This window comes from Lontra canadensis, unplaced genomic scaffold (genome assembly GCF_010015895.1).
Source record: "Lontra canadensis isolate GAN:19392208 unplaced genomic scaffold, GSC_riverotter_1.0 scaffold103, whole genome shotgun sequence".
In the NCBI taxonomy this organism is placed as follows: domain Eukaryota; kingdom Metazoa; phylum Chordata; class Mammalia; order Carnivora; family Mustelidae; genus Lontra; species Lontra canadensis.
The window spans coordinates 2,349,155-2,369,987 of NW_022631097.1; the positions used below are offsets into that span (position 1 = coordinate 2,349,155).

The 20,833-nt window shown below is 35.6% G+C and overlaps 1 protein-coding gene and 2 non-coding genes across 5 annotated transcripts in view; 2 read left to right on the forward strand and 1 right to left on the reverse strand.

The window, feature by feature from the left end:
* Positions 1-20,833, reverse strand: part of ZDHHC20 (zinc finger DHHC-type palmitoyltransferase 20) — a 70,991-nt gene that overhangs the window by 30,100 nt on the left and 20,058 nt on the right. For all 3 annotated transcript variants that reach the window (XM_032838238.1, XM_032838237.1, XM_032838239.1), the window contains exons 2-4: positions 15,635-15,661; positions 10,939-11,042; positions 4,486-4,606 (exon numbers count right to left, since the gene is read on the reverse strand). In XM_032838238.1, the coding sequence (XP_032694129.1) occupies positions 4,486-4,606; positions 10,939-11,042; positions 15,635-15,661 (252 nt within the window). The remainder of the gene's footprint in view (positions 1-4,485; positions 4,607-10,938; positions 11,043-15,634; positions 15,662-20,833) is intronic.
* LOC116855507 lies at positions 578-684 on the forward strand. The gene has a single exon (XR_004380365.1). It is a non-coding gene; the product is annotated as a U6 spliceosomal RNA (small nuclear RNA).
* LOC116855515 lies at positions 11,398-11,504 on the forward strand. Its single transcript, XR_004380372.1, has one exon. It is a non-coding gene; the product is annotated as a U6 spliceosomal RNA (small nuclear RNA).

A 20,833-nucleotide genomic window follows, 5' to 3' on the forward strand; every position in this document is an offset into this window, starting at 1 on the left:
GGTGTCTGGGTGGTGCAGCCACCGATTTTGGCTTCAGCTAAGATCGTGACCTCAGGATTTTGGGATGGAGCCCCGTGCTGGGTCTCTCTTTCCCTCTCCCCCTGAGCCCTGCACTTTCCCTCTCAAATAAATAAATAGATCTTTTAAAAAAAAAGAAGGAAAGAAAAGAAACGAAAAAGAAAGGACGTGAACACAGATACCAAGAGGAAACTGATATGCTTTGGAAAAGCCAGTCTGTAAAGGTGCAGTGGCACAACATGGTCCTGAAATCAGCAGGGACTCTGTCACCAGTTAGGCTGGATGCTAGCTCTCCCACTTACTAGCTTGTGACCTTGGGGCAGTAACTTACTTTCCATGAGCCTCAATTTTCTCTTTGGTAAGTGCATATAATACCAAGTGTAAAGGACTATTGCGCAGATTAAATATAAAACTCCTAAAACATATCAGATTCTCAATAAAGCAGGTGTTACTAGGATAATAATAGTAACTATTATTTCTGATAAAATATAAATTCAGACTATGATGGGGAAAACCAGTAAAGGAGAGAAAACAAGGGAGACTTAAAAGTGCATAAACAGTGCTTGCTTTTACAGCACTTATACTAAAATTAGCATAATACAGATAAGATTAGCACTGCCTCTGCTTGAGAATGACACGCAAAAAGTGCATAAACAGCCATTATGGAGAAAACCCAGGAAGAGATTCATTCAACAAACACCTACTGAGGGCCTATGTCTTAAGACACTTTGTTAGAGGCCATGGGAAAAATTCCTGACTGCCAGAGTCTTAGAATAAGGTCGAGGAGGGGAGATAAACAGAAATAACTATGAGGCAGTGATTTGTGACCTACAAGGTAAGAATTAGAGAAGTTCAGAGCAGACTTTAAAAAAAAAAAATCACTTCTTGGGGCACCTGGGTGGCTCACTTAGTGACTGACTCTTGATTTTGGCTCAGGTCATGAGTTCAGGATCCTGGGATGGAGTCCCATGTTGGGCTCCCTGCTCAGTGGCACATCTGCTTGTCTTCCTGTCCCTCTGCACCTCGCCCACCCCCAACTCCACCCTGGCACACACATGAATGCTTGTTCTCTCTCCTTAAAATAAATAAATCTTAAAAAAAAAAAAATCAGCATCGCCTGGGTGGCTCAGTCATTAAGTGTCTGCCTTCAGCTCTGGTCATGATCCCAGGGTTCAGGGATTGAGCCCCACATTGGGCTCCCTGCTCAGTGGGAAGACTGCTTTCCCTCTCCCACTCCTGCTGCTTGTGTTCTTACTCTCGCTGTCTTTCTCTCTGTCAAATAAATAATAAAATCTTTTAAAAATTAAAAACAATAAAAATCACTTCTTGCTCAAGAAGCAGACACTGAATTAAAACTTTAAACTGGATTTAGAGAGGAAAAAATAATTGTCGTAGAGAAAAAGACAATTAAAAAGACGGGGAAAGATAAGAGTGCTTTAGCACAGAACTGATGCAAGGAAACAGTGTGGGACAAAGCTCGAAAGAGGTATTGGTTGGATCCACACCATGGAGGGAGAAGGTCTAGAAAGACTCATTTTGTTTCCTGAATAGATAATAATTAGTCCATATGGTTCAAAAAAGCCCAAAAAGGAACCAGGTGAAAAGCCTCCCTATCCCTGTTTCCCAGCCCCCAATTCCTCCCTGTGAAGACGGCGCCATCATTTTCATTTGTCTCTGGTCTACGAAAGGTCTACTTTCTATAATATGTATTTCTGTAAAATTTTTTTAAAAGAATGAATGGATATTATTTCTATAATAAGAAAAAAGATAAAACTCCCAAAGTTTGGAATTCTAAGCAATAGAAATGCAGTATAAAATGGTGCTCAAGAGCAGGGACTTTGCCTATCGTCAGAAGGTAAGCTATACAGGGCACCTAGGTGGCTCAGTTGGTTAAGCCTATGTCTTCGGCTTGGGTTATGATCTCAGGGTCTTGGGATCCGGCCCTGCATCAGCCTCCTTACTTAGCAGGAAGCCTGCTTCTCCCTCTCCCTCCCTCTCAATAAACAAATAAAATCTTAAAAAAACAAACAAACCCCAAAAAAGACATTCTAGGAATGCCATGTATAGCATGGTGACTATAGTTAGTAACACTGTATTTTAAATAAATAAATAAATAAATAATGAAAATTAAAAAAAAAAAAAAAGGAAGGTAAGCTATAAATCTCAGATCTTATCACTTGGGGACTTTGGAACTTAATTTGTGCCTCATTTCTTCATCTCTAAAATGAAGACAAATGTAGCACCTCCCTCAGAGTTTTTCTGAGGATTAAATAATCACCAGTAAAGTGTTTAGCATAATTCTGGTATAATACTGAATAGATGAAGGGTATTATTCAGATTAGAGGAAAGCCATTATAATTAATGAAAAATAATAAAGCCTTAAGAGTAAAGATTTTACATCAGTGGCTATTAACTCTTTGTGTGTGAGGGGCACACATACTGCTCTGAAAATCAGATTATCTTGGTATGAATTATCTTGGTATAAAAACTACATGTACCCACAACTTTGCATATTATCTCCGAATTCATAAATTCTCTGAAGTCTTGGACTTTGGGTTAAGAACATCTAACCTAAATAACTGTAAGTAGAAATAATTATTATAATTCAGACTTTACATTGTTGAATATAAAAAAGGATTATTTTATATTAGCTATCATTTACTGAAAATTTATTATTATATACCAAGATCTACACTAAATGCATATATCTCATTTAATTAAATTTTTCTACTAACCCAAAGATGCAGATATTATCTTCATTTCAAAATAAGGAAACAAAGGAGCCTCAGTCAGTTAGGCATCTGACTCTTGATTTTGGCTCAGGTCATGATCTCAGGGTTGTGAGATTAAGCCCACATTGAGTTCCATGCCAGGCATGGAGACTGCTTAAGATTCTCTCTCTTGTGGGTGCCTGGTTGGCTCAGATGGTTAAGTGTCTGCCTTTGGCTCAGGTCACGATCCTGGAGTCTTGGGATGGAGTATCACATTGGGTTCCCTGCTCATTGGGGAGACTGCTTCTCCCTCTGCCTCTCTCTCTCTCTCTCTGTCTTTCATGAATAAATAAATAAGATCTTCAAAAAATAGATTCTCTCTCTTGCTCTCCCTCTGCCCTCTACCACGTGCACGCTCTCAATAAAAGCCCCCCCCCCCAAACCCAACAAAATAAGGAAACAAGAACTTAGAAAGTTAGTGACTCTCACTACACTAGTAATGGAAAAGCTAGGGTCTGGCTTGAAATTCATGTTTTTGTTATGTACACCAATGTATTAGTCATGCAAAAAAGAATAGTATTAAGTGCATGAAAAAAATAAAAGTTAGTCAAATACCCCCCTCCTAAAATCTTGTACAAACTTAGTCACATTCCTTAGCTACAACTTGCACCTAAAGGTAAAACTCCTCTTATTTCCCCTTGAAGTTCAGCAGCATAGTGGGTTCTAGAACCAGAGCACCTAGATTTAAATCCATTTTTCCACATATGACTTCGAACAAGTTATAACCTGTGTCTCAGTTTCCTCAACTGTAAAATGAAGACAGTAGTATTTACTTCACAGGGTTGTTATGAAGTTTAAATGAGTATGTGTGGAACACCTAGGTGGCTTAGTGGGTTAAACTTCTGCCTTTTGCTCAGGTCATGATCCCGGGGTCCAGGGATCAAGTCCCACATCAGGCTCCCTGCTCAGCTTCTCCCTCTGCCTCTCCCTCTGCCTGCTTGTGCTCTCTCTCTGACAAATAAACAAATATGTGTAAAACATTCAGAACAGAATAATTTATTAGCTATTATATTATCCCATATTTGAACAAAACTCATGAGATACACAGTATATAACTTAAAACAACTTCCTATACTTAAGTCACTACAATGGCCACTCATAAATTCATTCCTATTGGAAGACTGTCACCCTAAGAAAAGGAAAGTGCTGCAGCAGTCACCTATGTCCAGGTAGGCAGTGGGAGAGTGGAAATACCAACATCTTTGGAACCAGATAAACCTGAGTTCAAATTTTGGCTCTCTGAGTACTGGTCTTAAAACTTGACAGGATTCTTCCCCCTTGAGTCTTTTACTCCTCTCCATTCTAAGTTAGCACATTCTTGTTTTTTAAAAAATGACTCTGTGATGACACACAATATTCAAATTCAGACCAGAATTTCTAAATGATGGTTTGCTAAGAATAACAAGTGACATTTTTAACGATGAGGTTCAATTGGAAAAAAAAAAAAATGCAGAGAAAATAGGCTCACAGTGAGCCTCTTAAAAAAATCTGTATCAATAAATGTACATGTGTGTGTATATCTGAAATAGCACAGAAGATACAGAACACAGATGTTATCTTATTCTTATTCTTGCAGATGTTATCTGTAGCAATCACAATATCATTTAACTGTCAAATCATGCAGATGTATCTTGGAAGGATTAACCATATTTTAAAAATTCCTTGGAAAGGAAAGTTTAAGACTAATTTTTCTTACTCCTTGAAGCTGATGTGGTATAGATAGGTAAGTCCCTTGCTGCTCTTCTCAAAATTTCTTGTTGTCTTTCTTGGCTGAATTCCTTTTCATAACGTTCCTTTTCAGAATTGGACAAGTAGAACTATAAAAGGAGAAAACTATTAATTCTTTTCAATCTCATAAACTATGTTCAGAAAAACACAGTTTCATCCTGAACAGAAAAAAAACAAAAACATTTTCTTCCATGAAGGCAAAAGTTATTTTCAAATTAAAGAAGCGAAATTGAGTATATTTTAAAACTTCATACCTTTCTTTGACAGAGTAAAAAATATTTGCCCTCTATATTAATGATGGGAAAAAATATGAACTAGAAAATTTTGCATCTTTGTATTTTACAGAAAAATTAAATACCCCCCCAAACAAAAAAGGTTTAATACATATATTTTCTATTAGTAAAAATTTTGATGTTTGAAAATTAGTGTCGAGAAATTTTTAATTTTTGGAAGGATGTCCAAGATTCACTTAGTTTGAGTAAGACGTTAAACCACAGGCACAGGGTCCAGCTATCTTCTATTCAAATATATCAATGAGCTCAACAAGTCATTCTTTTACTACTTTGTTTCAGCTTTTAAAAAGCTAACCAATAGGAGTGCTTTCTGTAAAATTATAAAGGCTTGTCAAGGCAAGCAGAGTCTCCTTTTCTCAAAGAGTAATACCTTTATGGAGTTATTTTTTATTTCCATTTCTTAAGTTTTTATTCCCATAGTGTGGCCAGCCTCCAGTTCATTTCTTAAATAGCATTTTCCTTACAAAGAACTTGTTTATAGTTGCTCCTCTTGTCGTCTTCCTAGCATCTCAAGGACCCTCAGTTTTATGTCTCTAATTTCATGTAAACAGAAGCTTTCAGTTTCTTTTAGTCTTTACTTCACAGAATTTCCTTTTAAACTAAAAATGGCTTGAGATTTTTCTTGATCATGTCCTATATTTTAACTGTACTGTTTCTCAATTTTTTTTTTCAATTAAAAGCAAGGTTTTGCTTGAAAAGGCCTAAAGAGTCATGAATGGAGTTTTTATATTCAAGTATTTCGTCCTGCCTGCTAACTCCCTACCAAAGCTTTCCATACTCTTGATGCCTCATCATCAGTATTAGTTTATCAGTGCAACCTATCCTATGCCAAACAAAGCAACAGTTTGGCATAGTAGAAAGAGCTCTGGGCTGAGGAAACTGTGATGCCAAGAGGCTCAGGGAATTTTCTAAGATTGCACAATTATTGGCAGAGCTGATATTAAAATGCAAGTGTTTTGAGTTTTACTCTAGTATGCCTCCCTCCATATTGCTAATGTAAAATAACTGTTCCGGCTTTTTACAGACTGTTACTCTAACCTGACCAAACACCACAGTTTAGGATGTAAAAGAGTCTATTTAGGTTACCTTGTCTGTTTCCCAAAATCAAATCTTGATGGCATAAGAAACCCCCAAATTACTTCTAAGGCATGAGAAGTAACACAGGCAAACAGAACAGAAAGAGGTCAGAAAAGTTTCCCATAATCTTAAGTTGAACAGAAAGAGGTCAGAAAAGTTTCCCATAATCTTAAGTTGAGATCTTGGACATCACCTACGTAACTTCCTAGGGAGGTAGGAACCTTCAGACAACGTTTCTGAGATCCACTCCCTCGTGAATACTTCGAGGACTGAAATACTTCCCTACTTAACAAAATGGCCTATTCTCTTTTAAGAGAATTGTAACTTTAACTTGTTTGAATTAAAAGTTATTCCCTGACATGATGTGTTTCTGAAGCACTCACAGTAGAGTGTAAGAATCATTTGGTATGATGATAAATACATATATGGATAGATGTTCCAATCAAATTTTACAGTTTCCTTGTAAAATCTCAACAGATTTCACATAGGGCTGTCCTATTTCTAGCCTATGGTAGTATCCCAGCCTCCGTATCATTACTTTTCCTTAAGGACTAATGTTATAAATTATGAAAAACTTAAAATGAAAATCTTAAGAGCCACCAGAATTTTAGATGAGGAATGGAACAAAATTTAAAATGGATTAGACTTAGTAAATTATTACTATACATCTAGTTTTCATTAAAAACTACAAAACAGAATTCAAACTATGAAATGCCATCATCTTAAATTCAGTGTTCAGATGGTTCAATTCAAATATATGTTAGCTACCAATTAAGAACTTGGCACTGCTCTGGATAATAGGAATCCATAGAAGAATCAATACAGCCCTGCCTTCAAAAGCACATTTCTTACAGTCCAGTAGGAACGCTGGCTATGTCAATAAAGAAATACATCTTAAAAATAAGCATAGTACAATGTGTTACCAGGTATGATAAAAGCTCCCTTAGGAGGGTAGAGGGACTATCAATGAAAGTCTCTTGGAGAAAGTGATACCTATGCTAGGTTTTGAGAGGTAAACAAGAATCTTCCAGGAAAACAAGGAGGGAAAGAGAATCTTGGTAAAGGGAGCAGCATTCAGAAAGCACAAAGATGTGAATATAATGGTATAGTCAGGGCAAAATATTACGTGACTATCGAGTTCCAGGAAGAAGCAGTGGAGATGAAGTTAGTAAGATTTTAGTTCATGAAGGGTCTTGTGAGCATGACCTTTATCTTAGAGCTGACTGGCAACCTCTGTAGGATTACCAGAGAAGTGATGGGGCCATAATTTCTTTTTGCTGGTGATACTTAGTGATGGAAGATGCCTGCCAGCTCTTCCCATACTGCTTCCTTCTCACCATTCACTCATTCACATATTTAGCAATCTGCCTCTTACATACAAGGTTGGAATCTAGGCAATGGGGATACAGCAATAAACAACAAAGATGCTTCCTTCAAAAAGCTAATACTTTAGTGAAAGAGATACTTTAAAAAGTCTTGGTTTAATAATGCCACTTCCTCAGAGATGTCTTTCACCATACTACCAAAGTAGTTTTTTTTCCCCTGCTTTTATTGTTACTTTATTGTTATTTATTGTTATTTTATTGTTACCACATCATCATGTTCTTATTCTAAAAGTACCTAAACTTATCACAATTTATAATTACTTTGTTTACTTGTCTACCATCTGTCTCTCCTTTTAAAATGTTTAGGATCATTCTTTTTTGTTCTTTTTATTCCCAGAGCCTAGCACAGTCTGACAAACAGTAGGTGCCAAGTACTTGCTGATAAAAGATGAAAAATATAACCATATTTATAACTTATCTTCCCTAAAAATGTAGAGTTTTTGCTATTCAGACTCAACCAGTTTCCCTGGGTCTGATTCCCAAGTGTTGCTCTAACCTCTCAGCTCACAGAGTCCTTTTAATACAGTTACTTTAGGAGCTACCTCACAGCTTTGTAATTACTACAAGGAGCGATCTCAGCACACTGGAAGGTTATTTAGAAAGAGAACCATAAAATACTGCTCTTTCTTGTCAGTGCAGCTTAACTTAGCGGGCCCTTGATGATTTGATAATTAATTCATTCAATAGTGAACATCCACTATGTGCTAAATAGTGGGGAGAGGGATGTAGTACAGGATACCATAAAAATGATCCCTGCCCACAAAAAACTGACAATAAGATGGTGTATACAAGTCAAGAGGCAATTAAGAAACTATATGTTAGGTTCTATGATGGGGAAGGCAAGAGCATGCCATAGCAGGGCCATTGAACATAGGCCTGGAGAATCAGCCGAACTTCTAAGAATAGGGGAGCATGAAGGATGAAGTGGATGTAAAGGCTTAAGCCCTCGGCTGAATGCTGAATGGATGCAATATGACAAACAACAACCAAAATAAATAAATAACATTTAAATGGCACTTCCTAAGTGCAATGTATTCTTCTGGGCACTTTACATATACTATTAAGTGTATATCATTATTATAAATATTACTAACCACATATATTATTATTTTTTTAACCATATATATTATTAACTTAGTCAATACTTCCAACAATCCCATAAGGTATGTACTACTATCATCCTCATTCTACAGGAGAGAGCTGAGGTACAGACATCTAAGGCAAGTCTCCAAGGCCACAAGGCTAGTAAGTAGCAGAGGCAGGAGTTGAACCTGGGCAGTCTGATGTCAGAGTCTGAGTTCTTCACCTCTATACTATACTGCTTCTCAGAAGTATTACCAATTGTTTTTATTATACTTTTTAAAAGTTTATTTATTTAAGTAATCTCTATACCCAACATGGGGCTCAAATCCATGACCCTAAGATCAAGAATTGTATTCTCCTATGACTGAGCCACCAAGGCACCCCTCTTTTTCTATTTTTTATTTCCCATAACAAGAAGTATTTACTTCCATTCATGCTATGTTTTCAATAGCCATCACTAGTAATAAGTAATTAAACAAAATTAGTTCCTTTTCAACTTGGATCTTAAGACATAGATGGCAGTTTGAGGGGCGCCTGGGTGGCTCAGTCAGTTAGGCGAACGACTCTTGGTTTCAGCTCAGGTCATGATCTCACGGTCATGAGATTGAGCCCTGTGCTGGGCGTTTGGCGAGGAGTCTGCTTCTCTCCCTCTGCCCTCTCCTGCCACCATGCATGTGCTCTTTCTCTAAACATAAATCAATCTTAAAAAAAGATAGGGAAGGCAGTTTGTAACATAACTTTAAGAGTTGACTAATTATTACCAAATGTCTGATAAATATATTTTAAGAAATGCAAAGTCTGATTGATAATTTCACTACCCCTTAAAACAAAAGCACCCAATAGAAAAAAAATGGGCAAAAGACTTTTTGGCATTTTCTACTTAATGCTGAATGTACACACAAAATATGATCCAGCATTCCAATTGGAGGCACCTACTATATACATATATATGTATATGTAGCTATATATATATGGATATATAACTATATAACTATATATATCCATATATATACACATTTATGTATGGATGTATATATTTAAGTATATACATAGGTATATGCAATAGAATGTTTATAGCAGCCCTCTTTGTAACAGCCTTACACTAGAAGCCACCCAAATGCCCCTGCCCATCTACAGCAGACCAGTTAAATAAACTAATATTTACTACAACTGAATACCAAACAATAAAGAGAATGAGTGCTCCACAAGTACATGCAACAACATGGATGAACATGCAAACAATGTTAATGAAAGAAGCCAGAGACACAAACACACAGAGTATATGATTCCATTTATGTAAAGGGCAAAACCAGGCAAAACAAACTGATGCTATTAGGAGGCAGGAAAGTGGATTTGTGTGGCTGAAAGGGAGCATGAGGAGGCTTATGAGATGCTGGTAATGTTCTGTTTCTTCAACTTGGTGGTGGTTGCTCAAGGGTGTTAGGTTTGCGAAAATCCATCAGGTGTACACTTACATATACTCTTCTGTATATATGTTTCATAAAAAGTTAAATGGAAGTTGATATTATTTTAAACATATGGTCTATAATTTTTAACAAATTTTGATGAATTTTGCATGAGTAGAAATAATTATCATCATCATCTAATATTTGATTACCAACCATGTGGCAGGTACTGTGTTAAAAGATTTATGTGAATGAATATCACTTAATCCTCACAAACATCTTACAGAAATAGGCACTATTGTTAGCTCCATTTTCCAATAAGAAAATGGAAGCTCAGAGACATTAAGTAATATGTTAGAGCAGAAAATCAAACTCAGATAATCCTAACACCAGAGGGTACATTCTTAGCCATCTAATTATACCAGATTTCATCAGTTATATGAAGGCAAGAGAAACATCCTGGTCTTAAAACTTACTCTACATAAATATTTACATTATTTTCCCAATGGAACCTCAAATTAGAAGAAACATTAGTCATATTAAAGTATAACAAACAGGGCGCCTGGGTGGCTCAGTGGGTTAAAGCCGCTGCCTTCGGCTCAGGTCATGATCCCAGGATCCTGGGATCAAGCCCCGCATCGGGCTCTTTGCTCTGCAGGAAGCCTGCTTCCCCCTCTCTCTCTGCCTGCCTCTCTGCCTACTTGTGATCTGTCAAATAAATAAATAAAATCTTTAAAAAAAAAAAAAAATAAAGTATAACAAACAATAGCCTAGACAATTTGTTTCCCACAATTAAAACTTTCTCTAGTTGCAGCATATTTCTTTAGGCCTGAGAAAATATGTTCAGGTGTTCAAATATACACTCTACTATTCTAACTCAATTCTGTCCCTTAAGATTTTTTAGTCCAGTAAAAAAAGGATGTCTTTAAGACTAAATAGCATGGCAGAAAAATACCAGTACTAAGTAAAGTATGATCGGTCTTTTAGTGTGCTAAGTCAGTGGGTTGTATCTGAGACCAGGCTGATGACTCACATTCACAATGTGGAGTCACCAAGCAAGTTCATGAACGGAAACAGAACAAATGCATTATGTAGTAAAGTTTTAACAAAGGTAACACAGGGCAAATAATTCCATAATTAGCTATAGCATTTGGTAATTTACCAACATTAAATTTACCTCTTTGGAGGGGGAAGCGGGAGATGTGAAAATTGTCATCCAATAGGACCATACAAACATAACAAAGAACAGATGGAAAGCCACAAGGTAAACAACGGCCTTTCCTGGTAAATAAAAACAAATAACATTTCATTGAATCCAGGTGAAAACAGGAAAAAGCATTACATTAAAACACAATATTTAGGGTCAGGAGGCTTAATCCAATAAATACCTTAATTAAAACCTACCAAAGACATCAAATTTATAAACTCCTTTATTTGAATGACCTACCATTACAGATATGAAGAAACATTCAGTTCCTGTATTTAAGGGTTATCAGCCTGGTTTATAAGTAAAGACTATAATCTGGATTTGATATTATTGAACTGCTGAACATTTAAGTTGAAACACCTCCTTCACTCACTAAATTTAAAGCTCTTCCTACCAGTATTTTAAATGACTTAAAAATTATTTAAGACAGTGCTCACTTCAGCAGCATATATACTAAAACTGGAACGATACAGAGAAGATTAGCATGGCCCCTGCTCAAGGATGACACGCAAATTCACGAGGCTTCCATATTTTTTCCAACACCAAAAAAAATTATTTAAGACAGATTCCATCACCATGAATGTTAAATTCAGGGAACTACAAACTGAAAGTAATAAAGGAAGTTCCCACCACTGTGAATAATGAGTAATCTAAAAAACTCAGTTCCTGGATTAACCAGAAACATTATGCCAGATTTCATTCTCCTTTCAACATAGGCTAATGAAAAATTTTTAGCCATTTAAAATTTCTGCAATAACTGTTTCACAAGTGGATTAGTGTAAACATTATAACATCTTTAACTCCAAATATTAACTCATTACTGATATAACTTAGAGCTTTTTGTTGTGTTCTATAGTTTTTCTTTTTGAAAGAAGCAGGACTGGTTTCTATAGGAAGAAAGAACTATCTACCAGGTGCTTAAATTTTTTGTTTGGAATGAGGCACCTACCTACAAATCCACTGAAGAAAACAAGGCAGACACAAGCTTCGAAGTTTGAAATTCTACTCATTTTTTAAGTTCAGATCAAATATTACTTCTTGCACATAACCCTTCTCCATTACTTTTAGAATTCATTACCTCTTTATACTATACTGCCCCTCAATATGCTCAGACTTCAAATAAAGCACTGAATTTGTTTTATTAAAGTTAGTTGCTTAATATTGATGACCTAATACATGCAAAACATTTAAAACAGTGCCTGGCACATAATTAATCCTTAATAAATACTGGCCATTTAAAAAAAGTAATCTCTACACCCAACTGGGGTTCAAACTCACAACGCTGAGATTAAGAGTCACACGCTCTATTGGCTGAGCCAGCCAGGCACCTCAATACTGGCTACTATTATTATTACTATCCAAGAACCTTTCCTCTCAAAACTATCCAAGAACCTTTCCTCTCAAAATCTGGTTCTTTTTGCATGTTCTGTATTACCATGTTTCCCAAGTTTAAGGAATCATAAAAGTTTTCACTGGTTCACAGTGAAATGAGAGACACTAAGAACAAGGTAGTGAAGTTTTTATAAATCTAAGATGTATTCAATTCAAAGTATTATCCTTCCTTTCATCTGAGGTCATTTCTCCTTTCACTTTTGGTTTTAAAAAATGTTCTTTTTAAATAAAATAATGATAAAAAAAAATCAACAACTTGTTGGACCCAGCCTTTTCTTTTACAATTACACTGGGGCACATATGGTCTAAGAGAACAGAACCACAAGTCCCACAGGAAGCCAGGGCCCAGTAACTCTTCACATCACACAGCTGATCATCACAAAGCTCCTCAAATTCTAGTTCCTCTCTCATTATTTTCACTGCCAGTGTAACAGCTCATAAACTGTTGCTTAACTCATTTGATCACTGCAAAGGCAACTGGTCTTCCTCCCTCCAGTCCATCTCAATGGCCAGTATAAATGTGTTGTTCATAGTTTCTACTCCACCTTGGCTGTGATATTCCTGGGAAATAACTCCATGTGTATGACTCATGACTGATGAATACATTATAAAACACTGGGACTTCCTGGTACCATATTTGACCACAGCTAATCAAATCACTACTTCCACCTACTGAAGGCCTATTAGAAGGTATATAATGATGTGGACCTTATTTCTAACCCTCACTGTATTCCTGTAAGATATTCTTTCAGTTTACAAACGTGAAAACTGAGGTGCAGAGAATTTAATATCCTGCCCAATGTCACTTAGTAAACGATAAAGTCAGGATTCAAACCCATATCCGCTTGATAAAAACCCAAGGTTCTTTTCATTATGTCATACCTAGAAGTATCTTTTCCTCCATTTTACTCATCATCTTAGTCGTCACATCTTATTTCAGAGCCAATATCTGATACCAAGACAAAATCCTTACCAAAACTTCCTTCTATCTTCAAATTTGCTTTCTTTTCATGTCCACTAAAGCTGATTATCATCCTCATTGAAAATTTTGGCTTCTCAAAATCTGCATGCTCTACTGTCTCCATTCTCTCCAGGGTGAATCTCATGGTCTACTTAATGGATTCAATATCATTCCTTCATTTGATCTTCCTTTGGACAAGTACACTGGAGCTCAGTCTCCTACTTTTATATGAACACTGAGGTCATTTACCGAGTTTGCAATACTATCCTCACCTAGCTCACTTCACTTTTTAAAATTTTTGCCTGGCCCTCATATTCAATCAAGTTTGTCAATCCTCATCTGTAGTCTATTGCAGAGCTTCAAGATAAATGGTAACCTTGAGGTACTTTAAACTTCTTAATCATTTAGTTATTTACAACTAAGGTCAGCATATTAAATAATATACTTAAAAAATATTTTTTAAGACATTTAAAATATTTTTAGAGTATTTCTGCTCTCCACAGGTCCAAAAACAAAATGGTTGTCTGCTTTAAAAAAATCTTAATCCTCAGTTAAAAAAAAACAACTGATAAATCTCTTAGCATCATGCCTGGAATGTAATAAGTACTTAACCAATGGAAAATATCAAATTATAATGTAAAGAATAACAGGAAATACTGCTTTTACATGAATTTGAAATGTTAATAAGAAAACTTCTGATCACATATATATGCTATAAACCACTGGTTAGAAATAATAGATAAAGGGGTGCCTGCCTGGCACAGTCAGCTGGGAGGACAACTCTTGGTTTCAGCATGGGTTGTTATCTCAGAGTCCTGGGATCAAGCCCCGTGTCAGGTTCTGTGCCGAGCACGGAATCTACTTGAGGTTCTCCCTCCCTCTCTGCCTCTCCCACTCAGGCAATTCTCTCTCTCTCTCTCTAAAATAAGTAAATAAATCTTAAAAAAAGGAAGTAATAAAGTGGATATAGCTAAAAGTGCAGCATAGATTACAAAATAAAAATACTATGATCAACAACAAAAAAAAGAAGTGATAAAAGCTTAGTTAATGAAGCAAATTAAATCAAAGCCAAAAAAACCCTGAATCTACAAATCAAAAAATCTGATTAAAAAATCACCTATGAGGCACCTGGGTGGCTCAGTGGGTTAAAGCCTCTGCTTTCAGCTCGGGTCATGATCCCAGGATCCTGGGATCCAGCCCCGCATTGGGCTCTCTGCTCAGCGGGGAACCTGCTTTCCTTCCTCTCTCTCTCTGCCTGCCTCTCTGCCTACTTGTGATCTCTGTCTGTCAAATAAATTATAAAAAAAAAAAAAATCACCTATAAATGAATTAAAAAAAAAAACAAAAAAGCAAACAACCTTGTCAAAAGACTCTTTGAAAGACATGGGGAAAACAGCTCTAAGAAATAATGAGACAAGTTAGATGTTCCTTCATAAGTACTTCAGAAATTCTCTGCTTTCTGTATATGTGTTTTCACATACAGAAAACAGTTTTGATTTAAAGGGAGAAAATCAATCCTACCAAGATGGAGTCTATATTTATTCCTCCTCAACCCTGGCTAGAATTGAGAAATCAGATTCAAAGGCAACTTGAGATTTACATGCTTAATGCCTAATTATTTCCAATAAGAATAAATATTAATAATTTCTAACTATTCAACTGTTTTAGAAATCCCCTGGATTTTCATATCTCAAGTCAAATTTCATTTTTGAAATTTGATCTCAACAGGCTTAATACTTTCTTTTAGCTTGGTGAAATTCTGAGCAATGAATTTTTCCCTCTAGGCATTATCTCATTACCTAGTCCTTACAAAAAGTAGAATTCCCTTTCAAAATGAACTAGTAATACAGTTTATAAATTTACAGTCTAGTTATTTTGTTAAATATCTGTGAGTAGTAATGTACTATTTTTAACAAATATATAAATAAGAGAACCACTGATAAAATTTAGGCATCATGAAACAAAATCTGCTCCTCAACCCCTAGCTAGAACTGGTATTAAAAACCTTTGAATCACTACTATCAAGCATTCTGAAGAATATACAAGGCATACATATGTACATAAATATATTAGAGAAGTTTGGGTGCTAGATGCCTTACAAAATAACAGCTATTTTAATTTATATAAATAACACAAATGAAAATATATTGAATAAGAATAAACACAATACTAGATCTCCTTTTAATTAACTTTAAAAACATATTTTCTTTCTGAAAACAAAAACACATATAGTCATCACTAAATAAAAAGCATGTGGGTCACAATTAGGACATCATAAGTATTCTACTTAAATTGAGACTTAAAGTGTCTTACCATTTTCTCCATTTCCAGAGAGGGTAACTAGAATAGAAGAAAAATAGTGAATAAATAATATACTTTAGAACATTTTGTACATACATTTTATTTCAGATTGACTACTCTTCTTAGTATCATTTTCACAAAAATGAAATTTAGTTATAAAATGTAAACACTAATGCAAATCCAGGATTGCAGTTAAAAAACCCTAAAAACACTAAAATGCCAAACATAAAATTTTTATCAACACTGCAATCACATTAAAATTTTTTCAGACCCTTGTTAATTTTAAGTCTATCAATACGGTTACAGTTAGGTTTCCTTTAGCTCTTTCCTTATTGCCCTACAGAATGAATAGGACTTTCATCTATGGTGCTCATGTCATCAGTCTGTGATGTACCTCACCAAACTTTGTAAAATCTTATATTCAAGACAAGTTGTGTTTTTCTATAGAAAAAAGTACAGAACCTATCCAGGTAATTTTTAGAGTGTTTTTTATTCCTAGCCCAAGACCCTGGGAATTGCTATTTATCCTTTCTCTCCAGATAGTCCGAATGGCCTCTAGGTCCTGTTAATTCTACCTATGCTCTTCAAATCTGTCATCTACTCTCAATTTGTCTCACTGCCTTATTTCAGGCTCTCCTCAAACGTAATAGCTTAAAGAGACTTTTTTTAAAAATTATTTTTATTAACATATAGTGTATTATTTATCCCAGGGGTACAGGTCTGTGAATCATCTGGCTTGCACATTTCACAGCACTCACCATAGCACACACCCTCCCCAATGTCCATAACCCAACCACCCTCTCCCTACCCCTCCACCCCCAGCAACCCTCAGTTTATTTTGTGAGATTAAGGGTCTTTAAAGAGACTTTCAACTACAAGCTTAATACACCTCATTATAGCAAATCTGATGGCTAAATACACTTCAACACCTCCCAGTCACTTACAGAATAAAGTTCAAAATCTTCAGGGTAGCAACTATAGTCCCCCTATGATCTACAATCTGTCTCTCTCTCCAATCTGTCATTTGCCTACACCTGTGGTTTAATTATCCTGAACAAATGGCAGTTTCCTTAATGCAACAAGCAGTTTCATAGGTGCTATGCCTCCCCTACTCATCCTCCAAGGCCCAGTTTAAATAGTCACCTCTGTAAAACTGTCCTGAGTCCCTCTTTAGGCAAAGTACTCATTTATATCGCCACTGTTCATTCTTCCATCTCTACCATGCCACCTCTTTTTTTTTTTTTTTTTTTTGGTGCAATTACTTGGTAATATGTCTGTCTCACCCTACTGGACTACACAAGTGTGGAATCCTCTCTTAAAATAACAACAACTCTGGGATGCCTGGGTGGCTCAGTGGGTTAAGCCTCTGCCTTCAGCTCAGGTCATGATCTCAGGGTCCTGTGATCGAGCCCCACATAGGGCTCTCTGCTCAGCGGGGAGCCAGCTTCCTCTCTCTCTATGGCTCCTTGTGATCTCTTTGTCAAATAAATAAATAAATATATTTTAAAAAATTTATTTAAAAGAATATTAACAACTCTAACAGTTATTATTAGCTCTACTTGACAGATAAGTAAGCTAAGGCTCAAAATAATTAAATGACTTGCTTAAGGTCACAGAACTAGTACATGCAGTGTAGACAGATATCTGAGCTCAAATCTACCTGGACTTGTGTTCTTTCCTATAGTGTCTCTTACCTTATTCATTGTTTTAGTTCTAAAGCCTGGCATATAGTAGCAATGCTTCAGAAATGTTTGTTAATTCGATAACCGTTTTTGACTAAAATCTGTTGATAAAACAGAGGAGTACCCAGACGCTTCCTTAATAAACTAAAATATATCTACTTCAATCCCCAAACCAGCAAAATTTAATGAGAAACACTCAGAAAGTAGTCCCACTAATGGTTAAGAAATAAAATAAGCAAGTTCATGAATTTTTTTTAAAGGATTGTTTTAGAGAGGCATAGGGCTTCTTCTCAATCTGTCTCAGATCATCTGGCAGAACACAAGTAGTTAGATCCTGGGCTGGTCCCCTCTGGCCTCACAAAGCATTTCCCATTTATGCTAATATACATTAAAAAATATAATTTTCAATATTGCCATGCTGTAAAATGATTGGGAAGCACTATACAAGGTACACAATTCTGAGAAATATATTAGTGGTATAAAAATGGAAAAGAAGGAAATGTATCACTACTTGCAGATAAGACTATATGCCTTTATAGTCAAAGAAAACCAACTGAAAAACTATTATAAATAAGAGGTGGTAGTGGTATACTGAAATCAGTAGCTTTCCAATAAACATAATCACTATAAAGAAATTATAACTGGTTTTATATATAAAGCCACCTAAAAAGATAAAATTCCAGAGACAGACTTAAGAATTGAGCAAGATCTACACAAGTGCTCTGCACAAGGCATTCACTGATACCACATGGGGAAGGATGCATTATTGCCCGGGGGGAGGGTAATGGAAGTTTACCCACTGCCTAGGTCTTCACCTTCTCTGACACTACCCCAGTAGAAAAGTGGGGAGATGCAAGAGGTGTGCCTTGTTACAGCTGAGCAAGGGGCAAGTCTAAGCTCATACTCAGTCTCTGTTGGAGAAAGTGGGGACAGAGTGCCATTTTTCCAATGTTTTTGGCTGAAGTAGGGCAGTCACTCTCTAGTTTGGTCTTGCTATAGGTTGCTTCTTTCCTGATTGACTAAAGAAAACCAGCCTTTCTTGGGGCTTTTCATCTGTGCTCTTTCGTGTTTCCAGGTTGCCAGCTTCTCAAGCACGCAGGATAGGATATATGAGGCAAAAAAGAAAACCCAGGGAATTCATCACCATTACCATTTCTCAGGTACCAAGGTCCCCAGATGATCTGCCTTTCTATTTCCATGTGTCAAAATTGTCTTATGTTTGCTTTATGCATAATATCCAAAGGTTTTAGTTGTACTTACCAGAAAAAATAGGAAGAGTATGTATTCACTTGTCCTGGAACTGGAAATTCTAATTAACAAATTGTTCTCTTACTGCTGAGTAGTATTCTACTGTACGGAGGTACCACAACGTGTTTAGCCATCCACCAACTGATAAGGCATTTGCTTTCGTTTTTTGCCTATTATAAATAGTCCTGCACAAGCCGTTGGGTGGACATATATTTTCATTATTGGGATAAATATATAGATATAACATTGTTGGATCTATGTTTAACTTAATCAGAAACAGCCACACTTTTTTCACAAGTTGTTGTATTGTTTTACATTCCCACCAAAAATGTATGAGTTACAGGTTGCTTCACATCCTTTCAATACTTGGAACTGTCGATCTTTAAATTTTTAGCTATTCTAAAAAATATACAGTGATATCTCATTGTGATTTTGTGTTTCCTTAATGACCAATGATGTTGAGTATCGTTTCACAAGCTTATTGGCCATCCCTACACCTCTTCTTTGTGAAGTTGTATGTTGAAATTGTTGGCTACTTTTTTTTTTTTTTTAAAGATTTTATTTATTTATTTGACAGACAGAGATCACAAGTAGGCAGAGAGGCAGGCAGAGAGAGAGAGAGAGAGGAGGAAGCAGGCTCCCTGCTGAGCAGAGATCCCGATGTGGGGCTCGATCCCAGGACCCTGGGATCATGACCTGAGCCGAAGGCAGAGGCTTTAACCCACTGAGCCACCCAGGCGCCCCTGTTGGCTACTTTTTAATCATTATCTCCTTATTATTGAATTGTGGGCTCTTTATATACTCTAGATATGGTCCTTTAACAAATATATTCTGCAACTATTTCCTTCTAGTCCATATTTTGTTTTTTCATTTATTTAGCACTGAGTTTTGAGGAAAAGAAAATTTAATTTTAATGAGGTCCAATTTATCAATTTTTTCTTTTATGCTTCATATTTTGTGTCCTTTTTGGGAAATCTCTGCCAACCAAAAGATACAAAGAATTGCTCAGGTTTCCTTTTAGAAGTTTTAGAGGTTTTACATTTAGGTATGTGATCTATTTTAAAAGCTGATTTTTGAAAATATGGTATAAAGGGTTGAGATTACTTTTATTGTATATAGATGGCCAATAGTTCCAATATTGTTAGCTGAAACTCCTTTCTCTACTGAATTGCCTTGGGACTTTTGACAAAAATTAATTAAAAATTAATCTAATATGTGCAAGGGTTTATTTCTGAACTCTGTTCTGTCCTATTGATGTTTACGTCTATTCTTATTATACTACAAATACTACAGGATTTGATTACATGTAGCTCTTAGTAAATCTTGAAATCAGATAGTGTGAGTCCTCCAATTTGCTCTTTTTCAAAGTGTTTTGGCTATTTTAGGTCTTTTATATTTCCATATAAATTCTAAACTTATCTTACTGATTTCCTTTAAAAAAAAAAAAAATGCCTGCTGGGATTTCATCTGGGATTGTGTTGACTCCCTAGATCAATATGGAAAGAACTGACATCTTTACAATAATCAGTTTTCTATTCCATAAACACAGTGTATATCTTCATTTCAGATTTTATCTCATCAATACACAAAACTGTGTATGTATTTTGTTAGATTTATCCCTAAAATAGTTGTTTCTGATGATTATTGTGTTTAAAAAATTTGTTTCTAATTCTTATTAGAAATATAACAGAGTTTTATTGATCTTGTATCCTGTGAACTTGCTATTAAATTCACTTATTAGTTTTTAGTAGTATTTTTGTGTATTCTCTGGAATTTTCTACATAAATGATTTATCTGTTAATTAATAGTTTTAATCCCTTTACTATCTATGTATGTGCATAACACATACTTTTTTTTAAGATAAAACACCTTATGAGTTCATACTATTATTTCAAATTTAAGTTTGCAAAGTTTTTATCATTCATCTTTTAATTGTATGGTTTTTTTGTTTTTTTGTTTGTTTTTCTTACTACTGAGAATCCTGTTCTCAAGGACAGAAAGGATGAAGAATTAGAATACCACATTCATTTTTTTCTTTTTGTTTTTACTGCTTCAATAATGGGTATGTATAATGTAATAGATTTTATTCACTTTCTTTATCCCATATTGCCCACCCAACAGCCTCGATAATGAGACCACTATGATTACTGAAAATATGATTATTTAAATAATTTTTTACATTGTTGTCTATTTTGTAACAGCTATACTATAGCTACTTTGTTAGATTATATATCCATTACCAACTATAGCCTCTCTTCCTTATTACTATTACTCATAGGTC